General features: G+C 31.4%; 2 protein-coding genes across 2 annotated transcripts in view; both read left to right on the top strand.

Moving 5' to 3' along the window:
• The first annotated feature begins 975 nt into the window (after window positions 1–975).
• On the top strand, window positions 976–10,740 carry LOC143052286 (coadhesin-like). Its single transcript, XM_076225292.1, has 7 exons — window positions 976–1,078; window positions 2,772–2,942; window positions 4,023–4,193; window positions 4,832–5,002; window positions 6,092–6,238; window positions 9,939–9,960; window positions 10,569–10,740. The coding sequence occupies exons 1-7, from the start codon at window positions 976–978 to the stop codon at window positions 10,738–10,740; spliced, it is 957 nt and encodes a 318-aa protein (XP_076081407.1).
• A 5,598-nt stretch (window positions 10,741–16,338) lies between these two features.
• Window positions 16,339–23,787, top strand: part of LOC143050779 (neurotrypsin-like) — a 31,468-nt gene continuing 24,019 nt past the window's right edge. Inside the window, exons 1-5 of the mRNA XM_076223896.1 lie at window positions 16,339–16,443; window positions 19,955–20,060; window positions 20,650–20,788; window positions 21,289–21,467; window positions 21,898–22,030. Coding sequence (XP_076080011.1) covers window positions 19,958–20,060; window positions 20,650–20,788; window positions 21,289–21,467; window positions 21,898–22,030 — 554 coding nt within the window. The 5' untranslated portion in view covers window positions 16,339–16,443; window positions 19,955–19,957. The remainder of the gene's footprint in view (window positions 16,444–19,954; window positions 20,061–20,649; window positions 20,789–21,288; window positions 21,468–21,897; window positions 22,031–23,787) is intronic.

Below are 23,787 nucleotides of genomic sequence, written 5' to 3'. Positions count from 1 at the left end.
GGAAGGCCCCATATGTAGTGTACAAAATGTACACAGATTGTCGGTACAAACTTTAAACATAAAATGGTCGAACATCTTAATGACCCCGCTTTATATAGGTCTATATAAGGATTTTAGTAAAGGATTATATAGATACAAACGTTGAGCTTTCAATTATTTTACCTCAAAATCATTTTTGAGTTTTAAGTTCCTAATTTCACGAAATAATATTAATTATTGTTATGCCTATTAAAACACAGTTTCTTCCCTTGGATTTCAAGCGATAGAAACTTCTTTAATGATAAGGAACTCTGTTCATCTGTTAATCTTCAGAAATCTATGACATTGTGTTTTCAAAATATCGAAAGAAAATGAATGAACCATCCTTATCGAAAAAAACATAAGGATTTATTTACCTTGTGGGCATTCCTATTAGAGACAACTGTCTTCTTCTGATATTCGACATATCCATTTACTCAATCGACGTATAACTCATTCAGAGTTTTTTTTTGTTTAAAGAAAAAGGATATCCATTCAGGTTTCGCTGTACAGATAAAAAAAAGTCAAACATGTTTTAGAAAGTTAAATGTAGTTTTTTATACATTGAATTTGAGATCAGATATAGTTTAATTTGGCCAATTTCATGATTAACGTCTACAAATCGGTTGTAAACGACTCCACAAGAAAAACGATATCATTCTTTTTTTTCAAGTTATTGGTTTAAGGCTTCTCTCGATTTTTTTCTCGAATATTCTACAGACATTTTAACGATTTTAGGACCGTAGACACTCGATTATTATGTGAATTCTGAGATAATATCAAACTGTTTGATGCTAAAACAATACTTTTTATAAAATATATTGACATATAGATCATATCATGTTTTGTTGTCATTTTTCTATGTTTGTACGTCTATTTCTTTTAAGGTTGCCTTTATATTCGGAACTGCCATATGTTAACTTATATTGCTATTTTCTGTTTTTTTTTTATCAGGAAATGGCTATGGACCAAATTTTACATCTACATGTAGTCAAACGGATAAAGATAATATGTTTCCTTTCGTCTTTTCTAATTAGTTTTGACAGAACTTGTAGTGAAGGTTTGTCTTTTTATGTTTGAGTACTAATTATGCGATAATGTTTTACACAGAACTATTGTCATGTTTTGATACATCAACGGTATGTTATCATATACATGCTAGTGCTCTGCGTAATGTATCAAATTAACTCTTGTAATATTTGCAATGGTGATTCAATAACAAGTGTTATGCAATTCACATTGGAAGGGTTGAAAACCATTTGAATTTAAATACTTTATGTCATGTATAAATTAAAGGAGATACCATCTGTTAATGGAAAAATAAAGTCACAGAAAGACAGTATCATGTTCGTCAATATTACAAAAAACCGAACAACACAAATATCGCAACAATTCGATCTTGTTTCAATGTACATTTTTTAAGCCAATATTTGATTAGCCTACTCAAACAGAGATTCACATTAATTGACAAGTAAATACACTGTGATATTTTGGAATTGACGTCGCCATGTTATCGGAAATAAGAACTGATTGTATCTATCTTGCACATCAGTGGTCAATTAAACTAAAATAACAAAAAAAAAAAAGCAAACTCTATGGTAAATTCAAAGAGAAAATTCATAAAGAAACGGAAAAAAATCAAAAGCTCAACCATATTAAACGATAAAACAACTGTAATATTTCTGACTTGGTATATGCATTTACTTGAGTAGACAATTGGTGAGCATGCGCTAACTTTGCCTCTTAATTGAAAGTTGTTGCATACAATTCCAGTACATTAACAACAATCGATTGCATCGAGCTTGTCGAAGGTTTATCTAAACCTCAAATTGAGTTTAAAGACTTATGAATGAATATTATTATTTTATTTATCGATGATGGTTGAGAACAGACAGTAAGTGCATCAATATTGCCATAAGCATACAAATATAGATATGTGTTATGTCTGCCAATTTTTAAACTATTCCTCAAAGTTTGAAGGAAAGGAATGAAGGCAAATAATTCAACCTTACAGCCTTCAAAACTAAGAAAATAACGTTAACTCACCATAAAGAGGTAATTAAAGGCTCCGACATGGCAAATGTGAATAATCCAAAACGAGAAAAACAATCGGTTATCTTAAATAAAAAAACATAAACAAGGACAATTATGACAGATACGAACCAACAAAAACTGCAGATCCACAGGTACCTTCAAATATGGTGAGTTGAACATATTTGTGACCGCTTAACTCATTCCCTATTTCAAAAGATCCTCAACATAACTGTACGAGGAACAAAAGAAATACAGATTAAAAAAATCAATAGACACAAAGCACCGAAATGATAGCACTCGGAGTTAATGAAAAATAGTTAATCGCAAATCACAACTTAAAATAATCGTGTTATCCCAGACAAAACATGCTAAAATTTGATGTAGTACAAATCGAACAGATTCAATGTTAAAACGTCAGGAAAAGACCAATAAACACATCCCTTTTTTCATTTCAAAATTTAAGTTAATAGCATCGACAGGATGTCCGATCATAAGGTATTCAACTGAACATATAACACAAGATTTATCTATGTATAGTTATGTTTTAAGATTTAAAAAATAAAATTAATGTGAGTACCGATAAAAACAATATAGAAGAATTTACTACTTTGTTAAAACAAATGCAATAGGTTTTTGCAGTGGATCAATTATGTTACATAGATTATTTCTATCATGTCTAAACTTATCGTATTTTGTTTAACTTGAATTTACAATTTAAGTAAGTGGAAACTGGAGCGAGTGGTCCGTTTGGAGTAGTTGTAGTCTTTCCTGTGGCCTAGGACACATATCAAGGTGGCGAGAATGTAACAGTCCAATTCCTTCTGCAGGAGGCAAAGATTGTATTGGGCAAGATTATGGATGGCTATGGTGCAAGATAGCTGGATGTCCAGGTAGATATAATTTATCTAGATTCGTATGATATAAGTCGTTTTTTTTCTTATATTGTCCTTTGTCAGGTATTCCGAATACTCTTGTATTATCTTTTACACAATTTTTCCCGCTTACCCTTGTATTTTTCTCATAGATTTATAGTTCTATAGCAAATTGTTTTACAAGATATTTTTGAAAATCTTATTTCAAAAAATCATTTTTTTTTAAATAAATGAAAGAAAAACAATGACATTATTGAATTTACACACGAAAAAGCAAATTTTCATCTAACTTCTAAATTTGGTACCCACAAAGTTTTTAACATAAATGAATCTACACTATGTAAGACAGTATTGCGTATTATAAGTAATATTAGTTTTGACTTGCATTCAGTAACATCAGCATTATTCGATATGTTCTCATGTTTTGGCAAAACACTTGTTTATTTTAATGATTTGTTCAGATTTCTATAAGGAACTTCTTCAGAGTACAGACACATGAGTTTGAAGAACACTTTCTGAAACGTATATGCAAATTATAAACAACACGTTGCACTGGTAGTTATTATAAAGTCATAAACTGTGGGAGCCTATCTGTAACGCCCACGACGAAAGATACGTTAAGTGTTTAAACACCAGTAGACTTATAAACCCTGGATATTATCATGTATGATTTGTTAAACAAATACACCATAGCAACATAACTCTACAAAAAATCAGATACAAATGACTTGATAAAAAATAAGTATATTTCTTAAGAATTGTTTCATTACAGTTTTTTTCTTGGGTCGAAATGCAACTGCAAGATTAAGATGCACATCACTACATCTATATTATGAAACCCTATATATATAGCTATGACAGCAATACATAAGATAATACATAAGATTAGATAGAAAACATTGTATTGAGTTGATAGTTTAGGTTAATACAAAATATATTGATCGGATTTTAAAATTAAATTTGAACTAAAAAGAGATACAAGTGAACATTTTTAAAATCTTTGTCTATTAAGTAATATTTATTTTAGATTCCTCACAGGTATATCTTTTAAATTTATTATAACTGTATAAGAATATATCTTTTTCTTCTTTATTTAAGTCCATGGCAGCTGGGGAGAATGGTCTTCCTGGAATAGCTGTAATGCAACATTAAATTGTGAAATACAAGACAGGACTCGGACATGTGATAATCCTACACCATCCCATGGAGGACGTTATTGCCATGGAAGATTTAAAGAAAGTCGTCTTTGTAACAATATATATTGTGAAAGTAATTTTTCTTATTTATCTTTCTGTAGCTTATCATTCACATCTTAAATACTAATCCAATAATGTTCCCACGTATTCACTTACCCTTCCGGAGCACCTGAGATCACCCCTAGTTTTTTGGTCGGGTTCGTGTTGTTTATTCTTTAGTTTTCTATGTTGTGTCGTGTGTGCTGTTGTTTGTTTGTCTTTTTCATTTTTAGCCATGGCGTTGTCAGTTTGTTTTAGATTTATGAGTTTGACTGTCCCTTTGGTATCTTTCGTCCCTCTTTTATAACTGCAGGGAACGTGATTTTAGGTCATCAAAACTAACCCTATTTCATTCTTTTAAAATCAAATACAACAACTTAGTATACAATGTGTTTAAACGTAGCGAGATCTATATGACATAAACACATAATAATGCTATATCAGATATGACAATGTTATAAATTGAAGTTTTTTTTTATCATTTAATATCAATAGTTATTTGTATTAAACTTTGTTTATAATTTAATTCATATTATATAATCTTCTTAAATGAATGCAAAAAGATATGAATAAAGGCAACAGTAGTATACCGCTGTTCAAAAGTCATACATCGATTGAAAGAAAACAATCCGGATTACATAACCAATTTATTTACGCCTTATATCATTGCAGTTCATGGACAGTGGGGAAGTTGGCAGGAATGGGAGTCTTGCAATACAACTTACGGAAACGGATTCAAAAATCGATCACGTAACTGTGACAGCCCTTCTCCAATGTTTGGTGGATCTGATTGCATAGGACTTGATTTTCATATTCAAAATTGTAGCAAAGACAAAAACCAAGGTAACATCAAATAGTTTAACATAAAAAAGTCAGCTGCAAAAAGCTATTTTTTCTGTTAACATTTTTTAAGGTACTTCATCAATGAAGTTTTACAGTTAAAATGACAGTTACAGTGTGCAATTTACCTACCAGACTCGATAAACGCAATGATCTTTAGTTCTTTTAAAACCATGGTATATCATGAATCCGGTAAAATGCTTATAATGCCTAAATGTCGGGTAGCAATAATGGTGATTTGTCAATTTAGTTTTTTTTATAATTGGTCAACTTATAAATCAAATACAAAGATACATCAGACAACATGGACAATGCTTACGATTTTGTTACAATAACTTTTTGGTTTAGAGGATTCAAATACCAAAGCCTTTATTGAAAAATTATGATTTATATGGTCATTTGAAAAGCGAAATTCATCGTTAGAACGAGTTTTATTACATATATGAAAACATGTATGAGAGAAGGAAAACAGATATCAGAACCTTTGAATAATAATACTTATTTAAAGATATATTATTACCGCGGTATTATGTTATACATGACATAAGTTGGTAAAAGGTGTAACATTACTAATCGTAAAATAAAAAGTGTTTATAATAAAACAAACGCCTGTCCCAAGTCAGGAGCCTCTTGCCTTTGTTAATCTTGTATGTTTTTAATTTTAGTTTCTTGTGTACAATTTGGTGTTTAGTATGACGTTTATTTCCACTGAACAAGTATATATTTGTTTAGGGGCCAGCTGAAGGACGTCTTCGGGTGCAGGAATTTCTCGCGACATTGAAGACCTATTGGTGACCTTCTGCTGTTGTTTTTTCTATGGTCGGGTTGTTGTCTCTTTGATCCATTCCCCATTTCCATTTTCAATTTTAATTATGTTAGGTTTATCAATGAACGGTTTATACCAAAGAGTTAAGATGTAGAAAAAAAAAGAAATACCCTCGGCCTGTTGTTAATTTACACTATATATACTTAAACTATATATAAAAAGTAACATTTGTCAACGGTTTCGCTTTAAAGAACAACATACGTTATAGAATAATAAAATGTACTACCAAACTACATCATTCACAATTTACTTCGTTTTACTTTCAGACACCAATCAAGTGATTAAAGCTGAACCATCCAAACAGTTCTCCGCTGGTCTACTTGTAGCTATTGCAGTTGGCTGTTCTGTAGTTACAGCTGTCGTAATTATTTTTGGTCTTTTTGTTTTCCGTAGATTGAACCGTAATCAAAATGGTAGGTGTGATTTTTGTTTTATTTCGAAAAAAAAACCCATTTAACAACTTGATACCTTAAACTGAGTGATATACACATAATTTGAGATACGCTACTTTGTTATTACCGGTGACCTTAACATTGTTAATAACACTTCTCTACGAAATGTGTTATCGAAAGGTCCCAAATATCGTGAGCCTAAATCCATCAATTGGAAATACAACTTTAAAATTTTGATGGATTCAGTCGAGGATTATGCCAGGCAATGGGCGAAGCGCGAGAAGGAAGACGTAGACACTCTTTCCGAATGGATTAAGGCAGTGAGGTCGTTGATACAAATCAGAATTAAGAAACTGAATGGGTCCATCAATGCCCATGCTACGTCAATCTTTAAAAACCCAAATGTTGCAAAACACCTATCCGACCTCCATGACAAATATGTTGTTGTCCCCGCAGATAAAGCCCCAAATAACATCGTTTTTGTGTGTAATAGTCACTACATCAACTGCTTGATAAACGAATTAGGTATTGACAATTCACTTAGAAACTCAACATATACCCTCACAACACTTACCAAAGAGGAAATCCTGGATAATCATAGGTCTGTATTATGTTCCTTTGGAATTTCAACCAAAGATGAAGAACTGGATCTTCCATCACTGTATTGGATACCTAAACTACATAAGTGTTCTTACAAACAACGGTATATTGCTGGGTCTTCCAAGTGCTCCACGAAACCTCTTTCTAAATTATTAACATCGATTTTATCAGCAATCAAAGACGGGCTTCAAAGTTATTGTGTAACTGCCTATTCTAGAGGTGGCGTGAATCAGATGTGGTTACTTAAAAATTCTAAAGATCTTTTAAAGTACATACAATCTAACTCTCTTTCATCTTGTAACAGTATTAAAACATTTGACTTTCTACTCTGTACACTAGTATTCCACATTCCAAACTAAAAGACAAATAGAAAGAGTTGGTATTACTTTGCTTCATAAAAAAGAATGGCCAACGTAGATACAAGTATCTTGTCTTAGGGAGGGATAAATCCTACTTTGTAAAGAATCACTCTGATTCAAACAAAAAATTCTCTGAAACTGATATTATCAAGATGCTTGATTTCTTGATTGACAACACATTTGTTTCTTTATTATTATGAGGCTGACTTCATGCAGGAACTTCTTAGGAAGAGAGATAATAAGTTAGCAATATCCTTTAACTCTACTTTCCGCTATATGGATGATGTTCTTTCACTAAACAATTCAAAATTTGGTGACTATGTGGAACACATCTATCCAATCGAACTAGAGATAAAGGATACTACAGATACAGTTAAGTCGGCTTCATATCTTGACTTACATCTAGAAATTGACAATGAGGGTCGGTTGAAAACAAAACTTTACGACAAAAGAGATGATTTCAGCTTTCAAATTGTGAACTTTCCATTTCTAAGTAGCAACATTCCAGCAGCACCTGCATACGGGGTATATATCTCCCAATTGATACGATATTCCCGTGCTTGCATTTCCTATCATGATTTCTTGATAGAGGTTTGCTGCTCACAAGGAAGCTATTAAACCAAAAGTTCCAAATGGTGAAGTTGAAATCATCCCTTCGTAAATTTTACGGACGCCATCACGAGTTGGTTGACCGTTATGGAATAACCGTTTCACAAATGATATCGGATATGTTCCTTACGTCGTAAATACAATCCCCTTCCCTTTCATGAATATGACCTACCGAATTAGACTATTTACCGGATTTGCAATCACATAAGCAACACGACGGGTGCCACATGTGGAGCAGCATCTGCTTACCCTTCCGGAGCACCTGAGATCACCCCTAGTTTTTGGTGGGGTTCGTGTTGTTTATTCTTTAGTTTTCTATGTTGTGTCGTGTGTACTATTGTTTTTCTGTTTGTATTTTTTTAGCCATGGCGTTGTCAGTTTGTTTAGATTTATGAGTTTGACTGTCCCTTTGGTATCTTTCGTCCCTCTTTTGTAGATTGTAGACATAATCTGCAGGTTATGCCAAGGGGAAAACAATATTGTGTAGTAATATATTGCTATTTTCAGCTGTGTTATTTTATTTTTAACTTTTGGAATTGATGGTCCGCTATGCACCTCAACTGACAAACATTGGCTGTTAAAACACATTTTCATCTCTTATCAATCTTTTATGCACGAACCAGGTGTTCGTCGTTCACAACGTTAATGATTGTATATATTATGAGTTTATTTTCGATCTTTTATATCTGGGCGTTATGTATTCGGGTTTAGTTTTCTGTAATTAGTTAATACTTCAGTTTCATTATGTATATCTCTTTCATATTCATTTGTTAAAATTTACTGTTTGCAATAGCATGAATTGTTCGATATAATAAGAATGTTCTTATCCCGGGCATACAAACAATGCCGTATTTGGCAAAACCTTTTCAACTTTTGATCTTCAGTGCTGTACATCTTTGTACTTTTTTCACTTTCGATCTTTTATATCTGGGCGTCACTAGTGAGTCTTGTGTGGACAAGACGCGTTTTTGGCGTATTGAATTTTAAACCTGATGCTTTTTGTTATCTATTAATCATGCTTTTCTTTGTCTAATATGGTCTCCTTTTTATTTGTATTGTAGTCCTGTAATATTATGTTGTCATTTCAATGTTATATTTAACTTTGCCATTAAAGTGCGAGGTTTGGCATGCCATAAAACCAGGTTCAACCCACCACTTTTATTCCCCTTTAAAAGTGTCCTGTACCAAGTCAGGAAGATGGCCATTGTTATAATATTGTTCGTTTCTGTGTGTGTTGCATTTTAACGTTGAGTCGTTTGTGTTTTCTCTTATTTTTGAGATAAGACGTGGCACGGTACTTGTCTATCCCAAATTCATGTATTTGGTTTTGATGTTATATTTGTTATTCTCGTGGTGTTTTGTCTGTTGCTTGGTCCGTTTCTGTGTGTGTTGCGTTTCGGTGTTGTGTCGTTGTTCTCCTCTTATATTTAATGCGTTTCCCTCGGTTTTAGTTTGTTACCCCGATTTTGTTTTTTGTCCATGGATTTATGAGTTTTGAACAGCGGTATACTACTGTTGCCTTTATTTATTTGTAATGATCTTAACATGAATTTGGTAATAACATTTTTACATTGCATACCATGACTAATGAAAATATGGTAACATTATTAAAGAAATAGTGTAATATGTATGTTATGCGACAATCATACAAATGAAAGGTTTAGTACCGATTTTAATCCACATATTTCTATTTAAGAAGATACAGCGTCATATCTTTGCGCAATATGTTGTCTTCGGATAAGTGTTTTATTAATCCACGTATCAAAAAAATTGTGTCATTTTATGTTCCAAAATTTTGTAGCTAGACTTAACACACATTTCTTTAATCCAAAAGATATTTATATTATGTTTGCTACATTTAACTTTAATTGTTTTCTCTGCGGAACATGAAATTATTTGCAATTATATGTACCCTTAATAACACATACATATGTATGTTGGTATCGTGTTGTTTTATTTCACGAAGGATAAAAAATATCAAAAGCTCCTAAAAAACGAACAATGAATGAAATTTAAACAAGAACAATACAAAAAAGATCAAATACACACTGTTCATTTATCACTATTGTTTAAACAAGGGTTTCCGTCTGTAAATATTTTATTATGTTTTCTTACTCCTCCCACTCAAGTTGAAATGTTATATTCCTTTTTAGCAGAGCAAAACAAAATGGCAGGGTAAGTTTTCTATGTTTTATATTTAAAGACGTGATTAATTTAAACGTATTTCCTCAAATTTTAATCTCATAACCGATAATTTTAGACCCTTTTTAAGGATTTTTGCATGGGATCACATAGTTGTAGAAGTGGAAGTACAGGTAAGATAAAAAAAATCTTCTAAACCCTAAGGTGAATGTGACAATTGAAAGACTCCGTAAAATGAGACAGAGGAGGTGTGTTTGGTTTTTTTTATGATCTCTAATTTATCGGTATGATAGATTCAATGAGGAAAACATTTTTGTAAATGTTCCTAAATTGGAAATTAAGGGTCACGTGATAATGTTTTAAAAATAATTATTGTAAACAATGACATGTGGTATTGATATCAATATGAAACATAGAAATAACTGATTTCTTGGGAACATACAAATCATTTACATCTCTGGCTTTAAACTGCATGGGTTCAGCGTGTTTAATTGGGATGACTGTGATACATAAAAGTGCTTCGGACGTTTAAAACTAATTTAATGTTATTAATATATATCGATGTTCGATGTTTTTAAAGCGTCTTTAAGAATACCTTGATCAGTTTAACAATTGACTGCATATCATTGATCATGTTTCAGCAACAACCGACGTCTTGGTGAACTACCACTTCCCAGACAAATTAACGATTATGAACGAAGTCGACGTTCTAGTGATACGCAGAGTGGCGTTTATGACATTATTGAGATTAGTGGTCGTGCTAATACTCAGATGAATAGCAATAATGAGGAAGTATACGAGGATCTTAAATGATAACAAAATAAAAAAAAAACTTAAGATATTTTATGATTTTTTTCAACATGTTATTACATTCTAATTACACAGTTTATAATGCATGGCTTTCATATTAGTTATTATTGAATCTGAACTAGCTGTCAGTTTCTTTTGTGTATTTATACCCTGCAACGTCAGGTCTAGTTTTTATGTTTGCTATGAGTTTACTCTTTATCAATAATGAGCTTGCACCTTTTTAACTGATTTGTAGTGGTTTTGTTATGATGAATTGATACCTCAATGTCCCAGGTTAGGGGAGGCTAGACGCCAACGAACATGTTCAACCCCGCTAAATTATAATGTGCCTGTTAAGAAGCTTGCAGATCAGTGCTTGTTGGTGGTTTATGTTTGTCAAATTTGTTTTTCTTGAACCGTTTTATTGATAAATAAGACCGTAAGTTTACTCAATTATATTGTTTTATATTTTTAATTCCCAGGTCTTGTAAAACATATATCGGAATTAATGTTATCGTGTTTACTCATTGCTAAATGCCGCACGGATTGCCTTTTATTGCTTACATTCAATTCATTTAAACTTCGGTGGATTGATGTCTTATTGGTTAACAGACCTCATTATCTTATTCTTATTTTGTTTTTATATGAATAGATAGGAAGGCACACATTACTAGCGTGATTGAATATTTTTTCAAGACGACTAACGCATAGTACGTTTTCCAAACAAAAACGAAATCCTTGGTTAAAAAAATACATTCTAAATTGGAAGATACCAAAGTAATATTCAAACTAAGGGGTCAATTACAAACTAACTTAGCATCACACACCAGACCAAGCACAACATAAACAAGACTGATCAACTCGAACTTAGAAATAAGAAGATATGGTATGAGTGCAGATATGAACACACTGTATTCAAATCACAATGTGTAAAAGTAAACACTTATATGTCAAAGCACGATCTATAAACTGGAGCCTTGGTTTACAAAATACAGCGAGATAAAAAGGGCCCAAAACAATTCAAACAAGAAAATCAAAGGTCTAACCTATATAAAAACAATAACCACTACATACGTCAGATGCTTACAAATTCAATAGGTATAACTTTTCCAAAGGCACAATCATTTATCGGGACCTTAACGGACATATAACTTTACAACATAAACAGTTACACTCTAAAATATCGATTAAAACGAGAGACATATAGAGAAACAATAAATAAATATACTTCGAACGAATAAATGTGATTTATGTAGAATATGCATACAATATTAATAATTTAACAAAATAAAACGCTATCACATAGACAACTGTAACCTAGGACAACATGTCATTAAACTATATAACGTACACAGGTAAATTCTAATATGATAATTTTGTAAGGAGTACGAAAATATTTGTTAATAGAATGAATACATTACTTGTTCATAGTTCATAGTACGAGTAATGCTGAATCAACCATTCAATCTCCAGTGAGAGAACGGAATATCACTACAAATACTAGATTTAATCAATCTTGATTATTCCTATGATCAAAATTTGGAATTTGTATTAATAAAGGACCTGTTTCCAACTTAACTTTTTCGGTAGACATAAAAACATTCATAGGACTTTTGAAATCAAGTTCGTAGGAATTACGAAGTTTCATACTACAATAGTTTCACAACAGCAAAAATAATTAATAATATAGATGAACTTCAAAATGGAAATGTGGAATTTGTCACAGAGACAACAACCCGACCAAAGAGCAGACAACAGTCGAATGCCACCAATGGGTCAATAAAACAAAATCAGTTATGTTTCAATTTGTTGATGACAAAATCGTTATTTTTGATAAGATTAACTATATTCAAAGATCTAATTACAACATTGATAAGAAACCTTTACTTATAACTTTGTTTCAACGTTCGATCAGTTTACAACGATCACATAGTGATTTCCGCGCTTTAAGTACAATATGACCTTAAAATTTAAGATGTGAAATACAGATTTGAAAAATATGTATTTTTATCATATGTAATTTATTTATGACAGTGAATAATGAGCAAAGGTGGGTGTTTCATTTTGTTTCTGCCAGACTCATTTCATCTTGTTAAAAATATTTTTTAGAAGCTTTCTTTCATTTTTTTTAATAAAGAACTTTCACACACATATAGATAAATTGTGTTTTAGAAAATGAAAAAGTACTCGTAGTGATGAATTATGAAATATTTTCATACGGTATAGAATATTAGCAATACTTATGTGTACGTCACTACGAACCTATCGATAGATGACTTGAAATTTGAAATGTACAACTGTTCTAATAGTGGACAAAGCGCAAATACTGCTCAATTTACAGTATGCTTACCATATTCATAATATTAACATATGTATTAACACACGGTATACTTGCCAATGGAACAGACCAGGACTATAGACTTGGTAAAACCACAACAATAAGTTAGTAAAACACATATTTTCTTTACATGTATTACAATGTCGTACTAACCCTACTTTGCTATAAGTCTTTCATTTTACATGTTATTCCATTGTTTTATGATTCCATAAATTGGAACCAGCTAGTTTACAATAACTGTTATGGAACTAACGGTAACTTCAAAATTACTCACGAATAACAGCATGTACGGCTGAAAAACATTACAATGATCTTCCCTTGATGAACCATAAAATGACTGATATTTTCTTTATTATTATTGCAGTATCAATTAATGCCTTGATAAATGAGGGGACACTATTGGACCAAACACTTAGGAATGCATTGAAAGTTCTAATGACAGACCGACTTAAATCAATTAAAATGACTATGCTACAACCCAGTTTATGACATTATACAAGAATTTAAAAAAAAAATGAAATATGACATGTTGATAGCTGACTTCATTGTAATCATTGTTATTAGTTTTCTGTATATGGAAATACACTTCTGTATTTTAATAGACGAATTCAACACATACAAATGAACGAGAATGTCAAGTAACCAATGTCGTAAAAATATACTCATTTACGTTTATTTAGACATAACATTGTCTGTCACGCATATTACTGGTGAAATTATTAGAACTTGTATTTAATGCAAATCCGATAAGGTGTGTTGTTTTTGAAAATTTTATATTATTATCAAAGGGCAGAAGTAAATAGTTTGTCAATATTTTGTATGAAACTAAAATTGAGCAAGGGGTTTGGTTCTAACTTAACAATAACATATAACGTCATTGTCTAAAGAATATAACAAAACTGTATTTTGTTTATCCAAACATGCCGAAATAGTTAAAAAAAAAGTTCTGTCATTGGCGCAAAACAGATCTTAGAGTTAATGCTAAAACAACATTCCTGTTCAAATATTTAGCAGATTTATTGAAATATTGTTAACTGATTCACAACGAACAGCAATTCTACTACTTCAACATTGTATTCTAGTAATTGTGCTGTCTTTCCAATTATAATACAATACATAAAATATATCATTTTACAAATTTATCGTTAGAAATTTAAAACACAACTTGATACTTTCACTTCTTAAACACATGATTTAATTTGGTACTGAAATAAGGTCATATGGGATTTGTTTTGTTTACAATAGAACTATGGTAATGTTTGTTTCGTATGACTGCCCGAAATATAACAATGACCTTGGATAGAAATGTAACATCAGATCGCGTCCTTTTTGCACACTATTTACACCTTTAAGATCTCTCGGTAGACGTCTTCCACTATCCGTATAGTTGAATAACTATGTTATATTCTGATACGAATAAGCCTTGAAAGGGAAGGGCCGAATAAAAGAGATCATCATTTGGTTTCTGTGATATGTGAAAACAGACTTGAATACACATGGCCTGTCTATCTATGTTGTGACTAACAGTGAAAATTCTTGTAAAACAAAGCCTACAGCTATCAGAGGTACATTCAAACGCATATATCGAAAATAAACTGACAACAACAAGGATGTAAAAAAAAAAAATCACGAAAAACAACAGTACGCATAACACATCATAGAAAACCATAAACCTAGAATACTTCGATCCCGATTTGTAAATAAACAATAAACATTCCGTGAATGATGTTGAGAAGATTATTTTTTTCATTAATTCCAAACGTTAACACGCAACCAGTTATATATCTACTAATATACCTGTTACACATGCACTGTGCAAATATGCGTACACACGGAAATAATGCATGTGTATACATTTAAATGTACACTGAAACATCTACTGTAAACATTTTAGATAACGGAAATGTTAACAATTTTATTTTTGAATTCGATAAAAGTCGTCTGAAAATTTATTTATTGATTTCAAGAAACATAGTTTACCTATATTTGTTGCGAAAAAAAAAACAAAAAAAAAAAAACATCAGATCGTTGACCCCTATTTTATTTTGATTCGCCGACTGATCTAACAATTTATATATTAGTAATATAGAAATAGCGCGTACTTAGCCTTGTAGTGGCAAGAGAGTACTTCATAAAATATACCAGATTTTTATTTTTACTAAAACTTGACATATTTGATAGAACATTGATGCTATGAAATAGTGTCAAATTAGTTTTACAGGACAATTCTTCATGTCTAAATGGGACAGATGTATTCTACAATGTGCGTGTTACGTTATCCAACATCACTTCCTACCGCGAGTTTCAAAGGAATTTGGCTTTAAATTTACTTATTATCGATATTTGATATGAATACAAAATCATGTTAGTTGTAAATATAGTTATTTTGCTGGTATATAACTTGTTTATATACTTATTTTCACTACGTTTAAAAATATTAAAACTGTTTCGAATTTAGTTATAGTTCAAAAGTTCCATTATGGAAGAGTCTCAGCTGGGGCTACTATCATGTAATAGATGGACCACTCTGGAAGTTTAACTTTCATGACCTTGACGTCTCTTTTTGAAAAGATACATTCAATTATACTACAAACACAGAAGATTGTTTAAAGCTAGTGTGTTGACCTTTATACAGGTGTAGACCAAAGAAACCAGTTGTCCGTTGTTTTGATTTAATGCTTGTTCACTATTTGGACCTATGACAAATGCATATCACCATCACACTAGACTAATCGAAGACACAGAAACAGATATAGTATTGATAATTGTTTTATTAAAGCATACATTGCTGCGTGTTTTCTTAAATAATTATACGCCTATAATAATTCAAGTATTATTTTTCAGTTGAAAAGGGCTATGCATTTTCAATGACAGTTTAATACACATACATACACGTTACTTTTGAACATATATAGATTATATATGTTTAAGTATGAATATCAGTTTATACTGCTTAAACTGAAAAAGATTAGTTCATCCTTGCAAAAAGTAAAATCCCAAAAAATACTGAACTCCGAGGAAAATTCAAAACAGTCCCTAAAAAAATTCCCTAATCAAAATTTAAAAATCAAATGATAAAACACATCAACCTAGCTACATCACTGATTCACATTTTAAAATTTCGTTTATCAGTGCAACCTAATCCTTCAAATAAAAAAGAAAATTCATAAATATATTTGACTATGAAATATAGTATTACAGATGTCAATGTTAAAAGACACATATATATGTTGGACTTTGCAGCACTTCTCTACATATATTCAACACTCTTCATTTAACAGCCTATCTAGGTTTAAACTCTGATTGGTGTTTGTCTTCGTTTTTATATCTCAACAGGGAAGTTTATATACAGTTATAAATCATTTTGTATTCCGGATGCGTTTTAAAATGTAAGTTCATATAAATGTTTATAGATCAGATTGGTAATAGAATAAGTAACAGATTATGAGCATTGTAATTTAATTTTGACGCTTTGGTCAATTTGATGTTTTTACACTAGTACTTACATCTTGACTGACTAATTTATCCTGCAATGAGTATAATTTGACTGTTCTTCTGGCATCTTTCGCCCCTCTTTCGTTGTACTAATTATATTTGTTCTCTTCAACCAAATGATATTACTTTTAGTTTAAGCATGTAGTTCGTATAAGACAATGCCGATCGCAATTCATCAACATAGTTTAGACCAATACACATTAACGGAGCTAAATGTTATGGTGATTCAAATGTAAATAGTACATACATTGGTAATCATCTGTGTAATTAGAAAGTAGACCATATGTTTACTACCAATCATACATCATACATATACATACCGTCGTTAGAGTTAAAGTGTTAATTAATTTAAGACATAGTAATACCGCATAAAAATATAGAATTGCAAGTATATTTTATTGAAATTTTCATTTTTGTATGTACATCAAAATGCTATAGAAAGTAGTTCACACATATCTGATATATGGTTCGTCTAGATATGTTATTATGTATTGATTTAGATAAATGTCAAGGTGGTCAGGGACTAAACTTAACTGTTTTTCTCTAGGGGCCAGCTGGGCCCCTAAGATATTTTTTTCAGGGGCCCGCTTAAAATTTTAGGAGCCCACTAATCTTTATACTAAAATAAAACAAAACTGAAAATTACTTAGTATATACTTACTAACAGTGTTCCAGCTTAAATCTCAGGGCAGAAGGGTGCTAGTTTTCTGAAAGGGCACTTTAGCGTAATAACCGGGATTGTAAGGATACTTTGTATAAGTTACCTTGAATATTGCTAGCTATAGGCTCAGCTGGAGAACATTAGATGTATTTAAACCTTATTCAGAAATTAATATGTTCTTGATGTTGGTTCCAGTCAGATTTTTTTTTTATCAAATTATCATACCATGAAGCAAAGCAAATCATTTTGATGTTTATGTTAACAAACTTGTACATTTGTTAAGTGCTCCCACGTAAGGAGGATCATTCATACAAGAAGTAAAACAGGAAATAGTCTTCATATATGTTCAAATACAAACTTCTTTGATTCTTCTTTAAATGTTTGTTCATGGTATGAAACAAAACAGTTTTTCTAATGAAGCCTTATTGTGAAATCCTACTTGTAGTCTTGAAAATGTTTTCTATGGTAACCATTATAATATTTGAATTATTGCCACCAGAAATGCATCATAAGATTTGACAATATTTATTTTAGGTTGTTTCCTAACAAAATTATCTTCCTTCAAATTTTCAACTTCCTGTTGACCTTTAGACAATATGGCTTTTTCTTTGAACATTAAATATTATCTCAATCCAAGCCATCCTCTAATAGTGTTGATCAAAATATATTTTTCAATAAGTTTTTAATGAAGATTGGATATCAAACTAGATATTGGGATTTTTATTTACGAGATTTTAAATTTCGTTTTTTATTAAATATTTTTGTAAAAAGCGATTCAGGGACAAGTTACCGTCTAACACAGGCTTGTAATGAATCGCAGGACAATAAGAAAACATCCCTTTCACGATGCTTATTGAACAGTAAAATAGAAAACACTGTTCAATAATGAAATTATCGTAGAAAATTTAGCAGAACTAAGAAAACATGCGGAAAGAAGAAGGTATATATATGCAACATCGTGACTCCGGATTGAAAACATAGCTATTCGACTGGGTTCAGTTATTAGAAATAACCTACTGGTTTTCGGAAATACTCTATATTTCTATATCGCTTTGATAAGACAAACAGGTTTCCTTTTGGGAACAGTCTTTGTTAATATTTCGGGGGAAAGGGTACAAATGGGATTTACTTCATTTTTTTTACAGTCGCCAGCTGGGCGACCATGATGACTAAATATATTCGCCCAGCCGAAAATCTGGTCGCCTCGGGCGCCCGGGCGAGCGTTAAGTTTAGTCCCTGAGTGGTTGAAAAAAATGCATTTATAATTTATTAGGTTACAGTGGTATTTTTAGCCACTCAAAACACACTGAAGTCGTTATCAATATGTAAATATACACGTTTATATTGACAAAAAATCGATCAGACAATATAGATCTGGTCGTTTTAAGAAATGTTAGATTTGATACGTAAGTTTTATAAATGTAGGAAACATGTACGATATCTTTGCATTAAACGTTTAAACTGTGATCTGTTAAATAATCCTACATTTATTGATGTCTGACTAGATAAAGGTCTTACTTTTGTCAACTTATTTCAACACTATTTTTGTCCGGTCTTTAGTTTCCTTAAACATATATGGTTTGCAGCTATTGGAGATTAGTTGTCAGTTTTTTTAAAGGCAATGTGATTTTCTCCGTTGTATTTGTTTTGCAATCACTTGGAGCAAATCTTTTCAATCTATCCAATCGAACTAGAGATAAAAGATACAACAGATACAGTTAAGTCGGCCTCATTTCTTGACTAACATATAGAAGTTGACAATGAGAATCGGTTGAAAACAAAACTTTACACAAAAGAGATGATTTCAGCTTTCCAATTGTGAACCTTCCATTTCTCAGTTTCAACATTCCAGCAGCACCTGCATACGGGGTTTATATCTCCCAATTGATACGATATTCCCGTGCTTGTATTTCCTATCATGATTTTCTTGATAGAGGGTTGCTGCTCACAAGGAAGATCTTGGTTGAAATCATCCCTTCGTAAATTTTACGGACGCCATCACAGTTGGTTGACCGTTATGGAATAACCGTTTCACAGATGCTATCGGATATGCTCCTCACGTCGTAACTACAATACCCTTTCCCTTTCATGAATGTGACGTACCGAATTAGACTATTTACCTGATTTGTTATAATATGAGCAACTAGACGGGTGCCACGTGTGGAGCAGGATCTGCATACCCTTCCGGAACATCTAAGATAAACCCCAGTTTTTTGTGGGGTTCGTGTTGCTTATTCATTAGTTTTATATGTTTTGTCATGTGTACTCTTGTATGTCTGTTTGTCCTTTTCATTCTTAGCCATGGTGTTGTAAGTTTACTTTCGATTTATAACTTTGACTGTCCCTCTGGTATCTTTCGTCCCTCTTTTAAGACATGTAATTTTATAACACATTATTTTCCTCTGGAACAACATGGTGAATATGTTAATATAACAAGGATACCTCGTCCGTCAACATAAATCGATGACTACTGTGGTTAGCAATTTAATGTAATGATAACACATGGGAAAAGATAAAAGTCACAGAAAAAAGACAATCACTATCAACATATTTGCTAAACCAAAGGTAAAAAACGAATCCCATTAATAACCATGGGTTACCAAACGAGCTCCAGTATCTGTTGTGATGATACGGCATGTTGTATTTTCTAATATCTTAAGTGGTTTCTACTTTTCTAAAAAATGAAAAACAATCTGTTGAAATTATCATTTCAAGTAATATAATTTAAATACAATTTTCTGCAGGAAATGGATCTGTACAGAGTTTATAATTTGCCGATAGTCACACAGATACACATATGTTGTTTGTTTTCGTCTTTTCTGCTTAGTGATACCAGAACCTATGTTGAAGGTTTGTCTTTTACAAATGGTTAAAAATGCCTGGCTAGTATCAACGATTTAAAAAGAATAAAACTATATGACTTGTGTCTTTATCAGGATTGTAAGCTAAACAACGTGAAACATTTGATTGGTGTTTGTGGTACAAATTGTAACCAATTAACATGAATTAATTACGGTCGCAAACTTTCGCGTGAGAGTTTTAAGGAATGAGCAAAGGTTAAATATATACCACTTTGAAATATTGTTTTAGTTGAAGAAGTTATCATATAAAGATTTTAAAAAATACATCAAAGGAAGACAAGTATAATATCAGAGAATAATTTACATTTGGTGACTTCATATCAGAAAATACGACGCATTCTGACTATGACCGCAGAAGCATATATAGTATTGTCAGTACTGTCAAACCGTCTATGTCTATATTTTAGAAACATGAAATTATGTATTGAGATCAACACATTATATATATATTTACATACCGATAATTGTGTTTTGATTGACTAAGTTAAAAATACAAAACAAGTTTTAAGTACAAAATTGTAGTACTCGTGTATAATATGGGCATGCTTTAAGTGCGAATTGGTAATGTATATATGTAGGGGAAATACGTTTGGTTGGCGGTGCGTGTCAGCTTCAGGGAAGACTTGAAATATTTCACAATGGTATATGGGGAACCGTATGCGATGATGGATTTGGTTACAACGATGCAAGGGTTGTGTGCAGACAGCTAGGCTCAAGGTATTGTTATACTATTTTGTTGGAAATAATCGATTTAATGGAAGCAATTCATTAAGAAGCTGAGCCCCTTTATTATGTAGGTATCTTCAAATTTTATAACAGTATAATATGGAAACTGACATTTTGTGCTGTTCATTATAGTGCATAACCTTCCGAGTTCTGACTTCTTATGATGACACGCGTATTGCAGATTTCGGTCTTTTTGTAACGATTATTTAGAACCCGTTTCTCATTCATCGATTTACATAGTTTATTACTGCGTCATGTGGGGAATCTGTTTTCCAATATTTATGTAAAATTAACTTGAATTTGTCAATAATGATACAAAATCCAAACATATAACTCAGCAATGACCCTTTTTATGATATCATTAAAAGCAGCACGTTTCCAACAGAAGAACTGACAAAATTGTCTTTTTTAAATTAATATTCCATTCAACTTGCATCTCTCTGCATACAGTAAAAAACTATATGTGATTTACAATTGTATATTCTTTATAGTTCCTGGACAAATGTACAGTTCTATACATCTGGTGACGGGATGGGACAAATTTGGTTAGATGACTTAACATGCCAAGGAACTGAAACAGCAATTAGTAGTTGTGGTAATAAAGGTTGGGCTAAACACAACTGTGGTCATACTGAAGATGTAGGAGTGTGGTGTTTTGACGCATTTGAAGGTAAACATACCTAGCCGTTTATGCAGACCAACTTATACTGAATAGACGAAATTAATCGATTATGTGCTAAGGCTCTTATCAAATCTTAAAGCTCACACTCATATTTATTTTGCTATCTTATTCAGTTTATTTTAAACATATGCTCACGCACTGGTGGAGGTAGTTACTTATTATTTCAAGGAACCATTTGACTCACTAAACAATTAAGAAAGGATACCAACCAATGCCCATATTAGAATACCATTGTTAGCAACCAGATTTGTTATAGCAAGGATAGACAGACCTGAAATGCAAAGCTTGAAAAATGCAAAAATATTCAGAAACTTTGAACCTGATGAAGATAAAGACAACTTATAATAAAGGAGTTAAAATTCAAACCAGGAGTGGTGACACATGTTTCATAACAACTGGTTTATCATTTGATTTTCAGGTGATCTTAGACTAATTGGTGGAACAAATTATGGTAGATTGGAAATATACCACAGCAGTTCATGGGGATCAATTTGTGATGATGGCTTCACTAAGAACAACGCTATTGTGGCATGCAGGCAAATGAAACTGAGGTAAGTCGTATAATGCAAATGCATATATGTGTCTTTCTAATCCATGAATTAAAATGGACGTATTAATTGTTTTTTCGACATAACCTTGTTTACATCTTATTTGTTTGGTTTCTTGTATATAGATGATTGAATACCTTTTTTGAAACACATTTTGCGTTTTAAATGTATAAGTGATGTTTGATTGTTTCATTGTAAAGTAATGAATCTAATGTTTTATTTTTGTTGCAAAATCATCATACATATTGGATTCCTGACGCCTTCAAAGACATGCGTTTACATATGAACAATCGTTATATTTTTGTAGTGAAATTACCAGACACAAGTTGGTTCCTTTTTCCTTTTTCCTTTTTCGATATTCAAATTTTGAAAAATATTACAAGTCCAAACTGAATTTTTTTTTTCCTTCAAAATTTTGTTTCCTAAAAATTTTTTTTTCCTCAAAATTTTTTTTCCTCAAATTTTTTTTTCCTCAAAATTTTTTTTCCTCAATTTTTTTTTTCCTCACTTTTTTTTTCCTCAAAATTTTTTTTCCTCAAATTTTTTTTTTTCCTCAAAATATTTTTCCTCAAAAAGTTTTTCTTCAAATTTTTTTGTCATTTCCTTATTCGTTTTCTTTTTCCTTTTTCGATTATCATCCTTTTCCTTATTCGATTTTCATTTCCTTATTCGATTTTCTTTTCCTTATTCGGTTTCTTCTTCCTTTTTCAATATTCATTTCCTTTTTCGGTTTCTATTTCCTTATTCGGTTTCTATTTCCTTATTGGATTTTCATTTCCTTATTCGATTTCCATTTCCTTATTCAATTTTCATTTCCTTATTCGGTTTCTATTTCCTAATTGGATTTTCGTTTCCTTATTCGATTTTCATTTCCTAATTTCGGTTTCTTTTTCCTTTTTCAATATTCATATCCTTTTTCGGTTTCTAGTTCCTTATTCGGTTTCTATTTCCTTATTGGATTTTCATTTCCTTATTCAATTTCCATTTCCTTATTCGGTTTCTTTTTCCTTATTCGGTTTCTTTTTCCTTATTCGGTTTCTTTTTCCTTATTCGGTTTCTTTTTCCTTTTTCAATATTCATTTCCTTTTTAGGTTTCTATTTCCTTATTCGGTTTCTATATCCTTTTTCGATTTTCATTTCCTTATTCGGTTTCCATTTCCTTTTTCGGTACGTCCAAACTGAATTTTTTTTTCCTTCAAATTTTTTTTTACTCAAAATTTTTTTTCCTCAAAATTTTGTTTTCTCAAATTTTGTTTTTCCTCAAAAGTTTTTTTACCTCAAAATTTTTTTTCCTCAAATTTTTTTTTCCTCAATTTTTTTCCTCAAATTTTTTTTCCTCAAATTTTTTTTTTCCTCAAAATATTTTTCCTCAAAAAGTTTTTCTTCAAATTTTTTTTTCATTTCCTTATTCGTTTTCTTTTTCCTTTTTCGATTATCATCCTTATTCGATTTCCATTTCCTTATTCGATTACCATTTCCTTATTCGATTTTCATTTCCTTATTCGATTTTCTTTTCCTTATTCGGTTTCTTCTTCCTTTTTCAATATTCATTTCCTTTTTCGGTTTCTATTTCCTTATTCAGTTTCTATTTCCTTATTTGATTTTCATTTCCTTTTTCGATTTTCATTTCCTTATTCGATTTTCATTTCCTTATTCGGTATCTTTTTCCTTTTTCAATATTCATTTCCTTATTCGGTTTCTATTTCCTTATTCAGTTTCTATTTCCTTATTCGATTTTCATTTCCTTATTCGATTTCCAT

The sequence above is a fragment of the Mytilus galloprovincialis genome, chromosome 11 (genome assembly GCF_965363235.1).
Source record: "Mytilus galloprovincialis chromosome 11, xbMytGall1.hap1.1, whole genome shotgun sequence".
NCBI lineage: Eukaryota > Metazoa > Mollusca > Bivalvia > Mytilida > Mytilidae > Mytilus > Mytilus galloprovincialis.
This window is presented reverse-complemented; position numbering and strand designations above follow the sequence as displayed.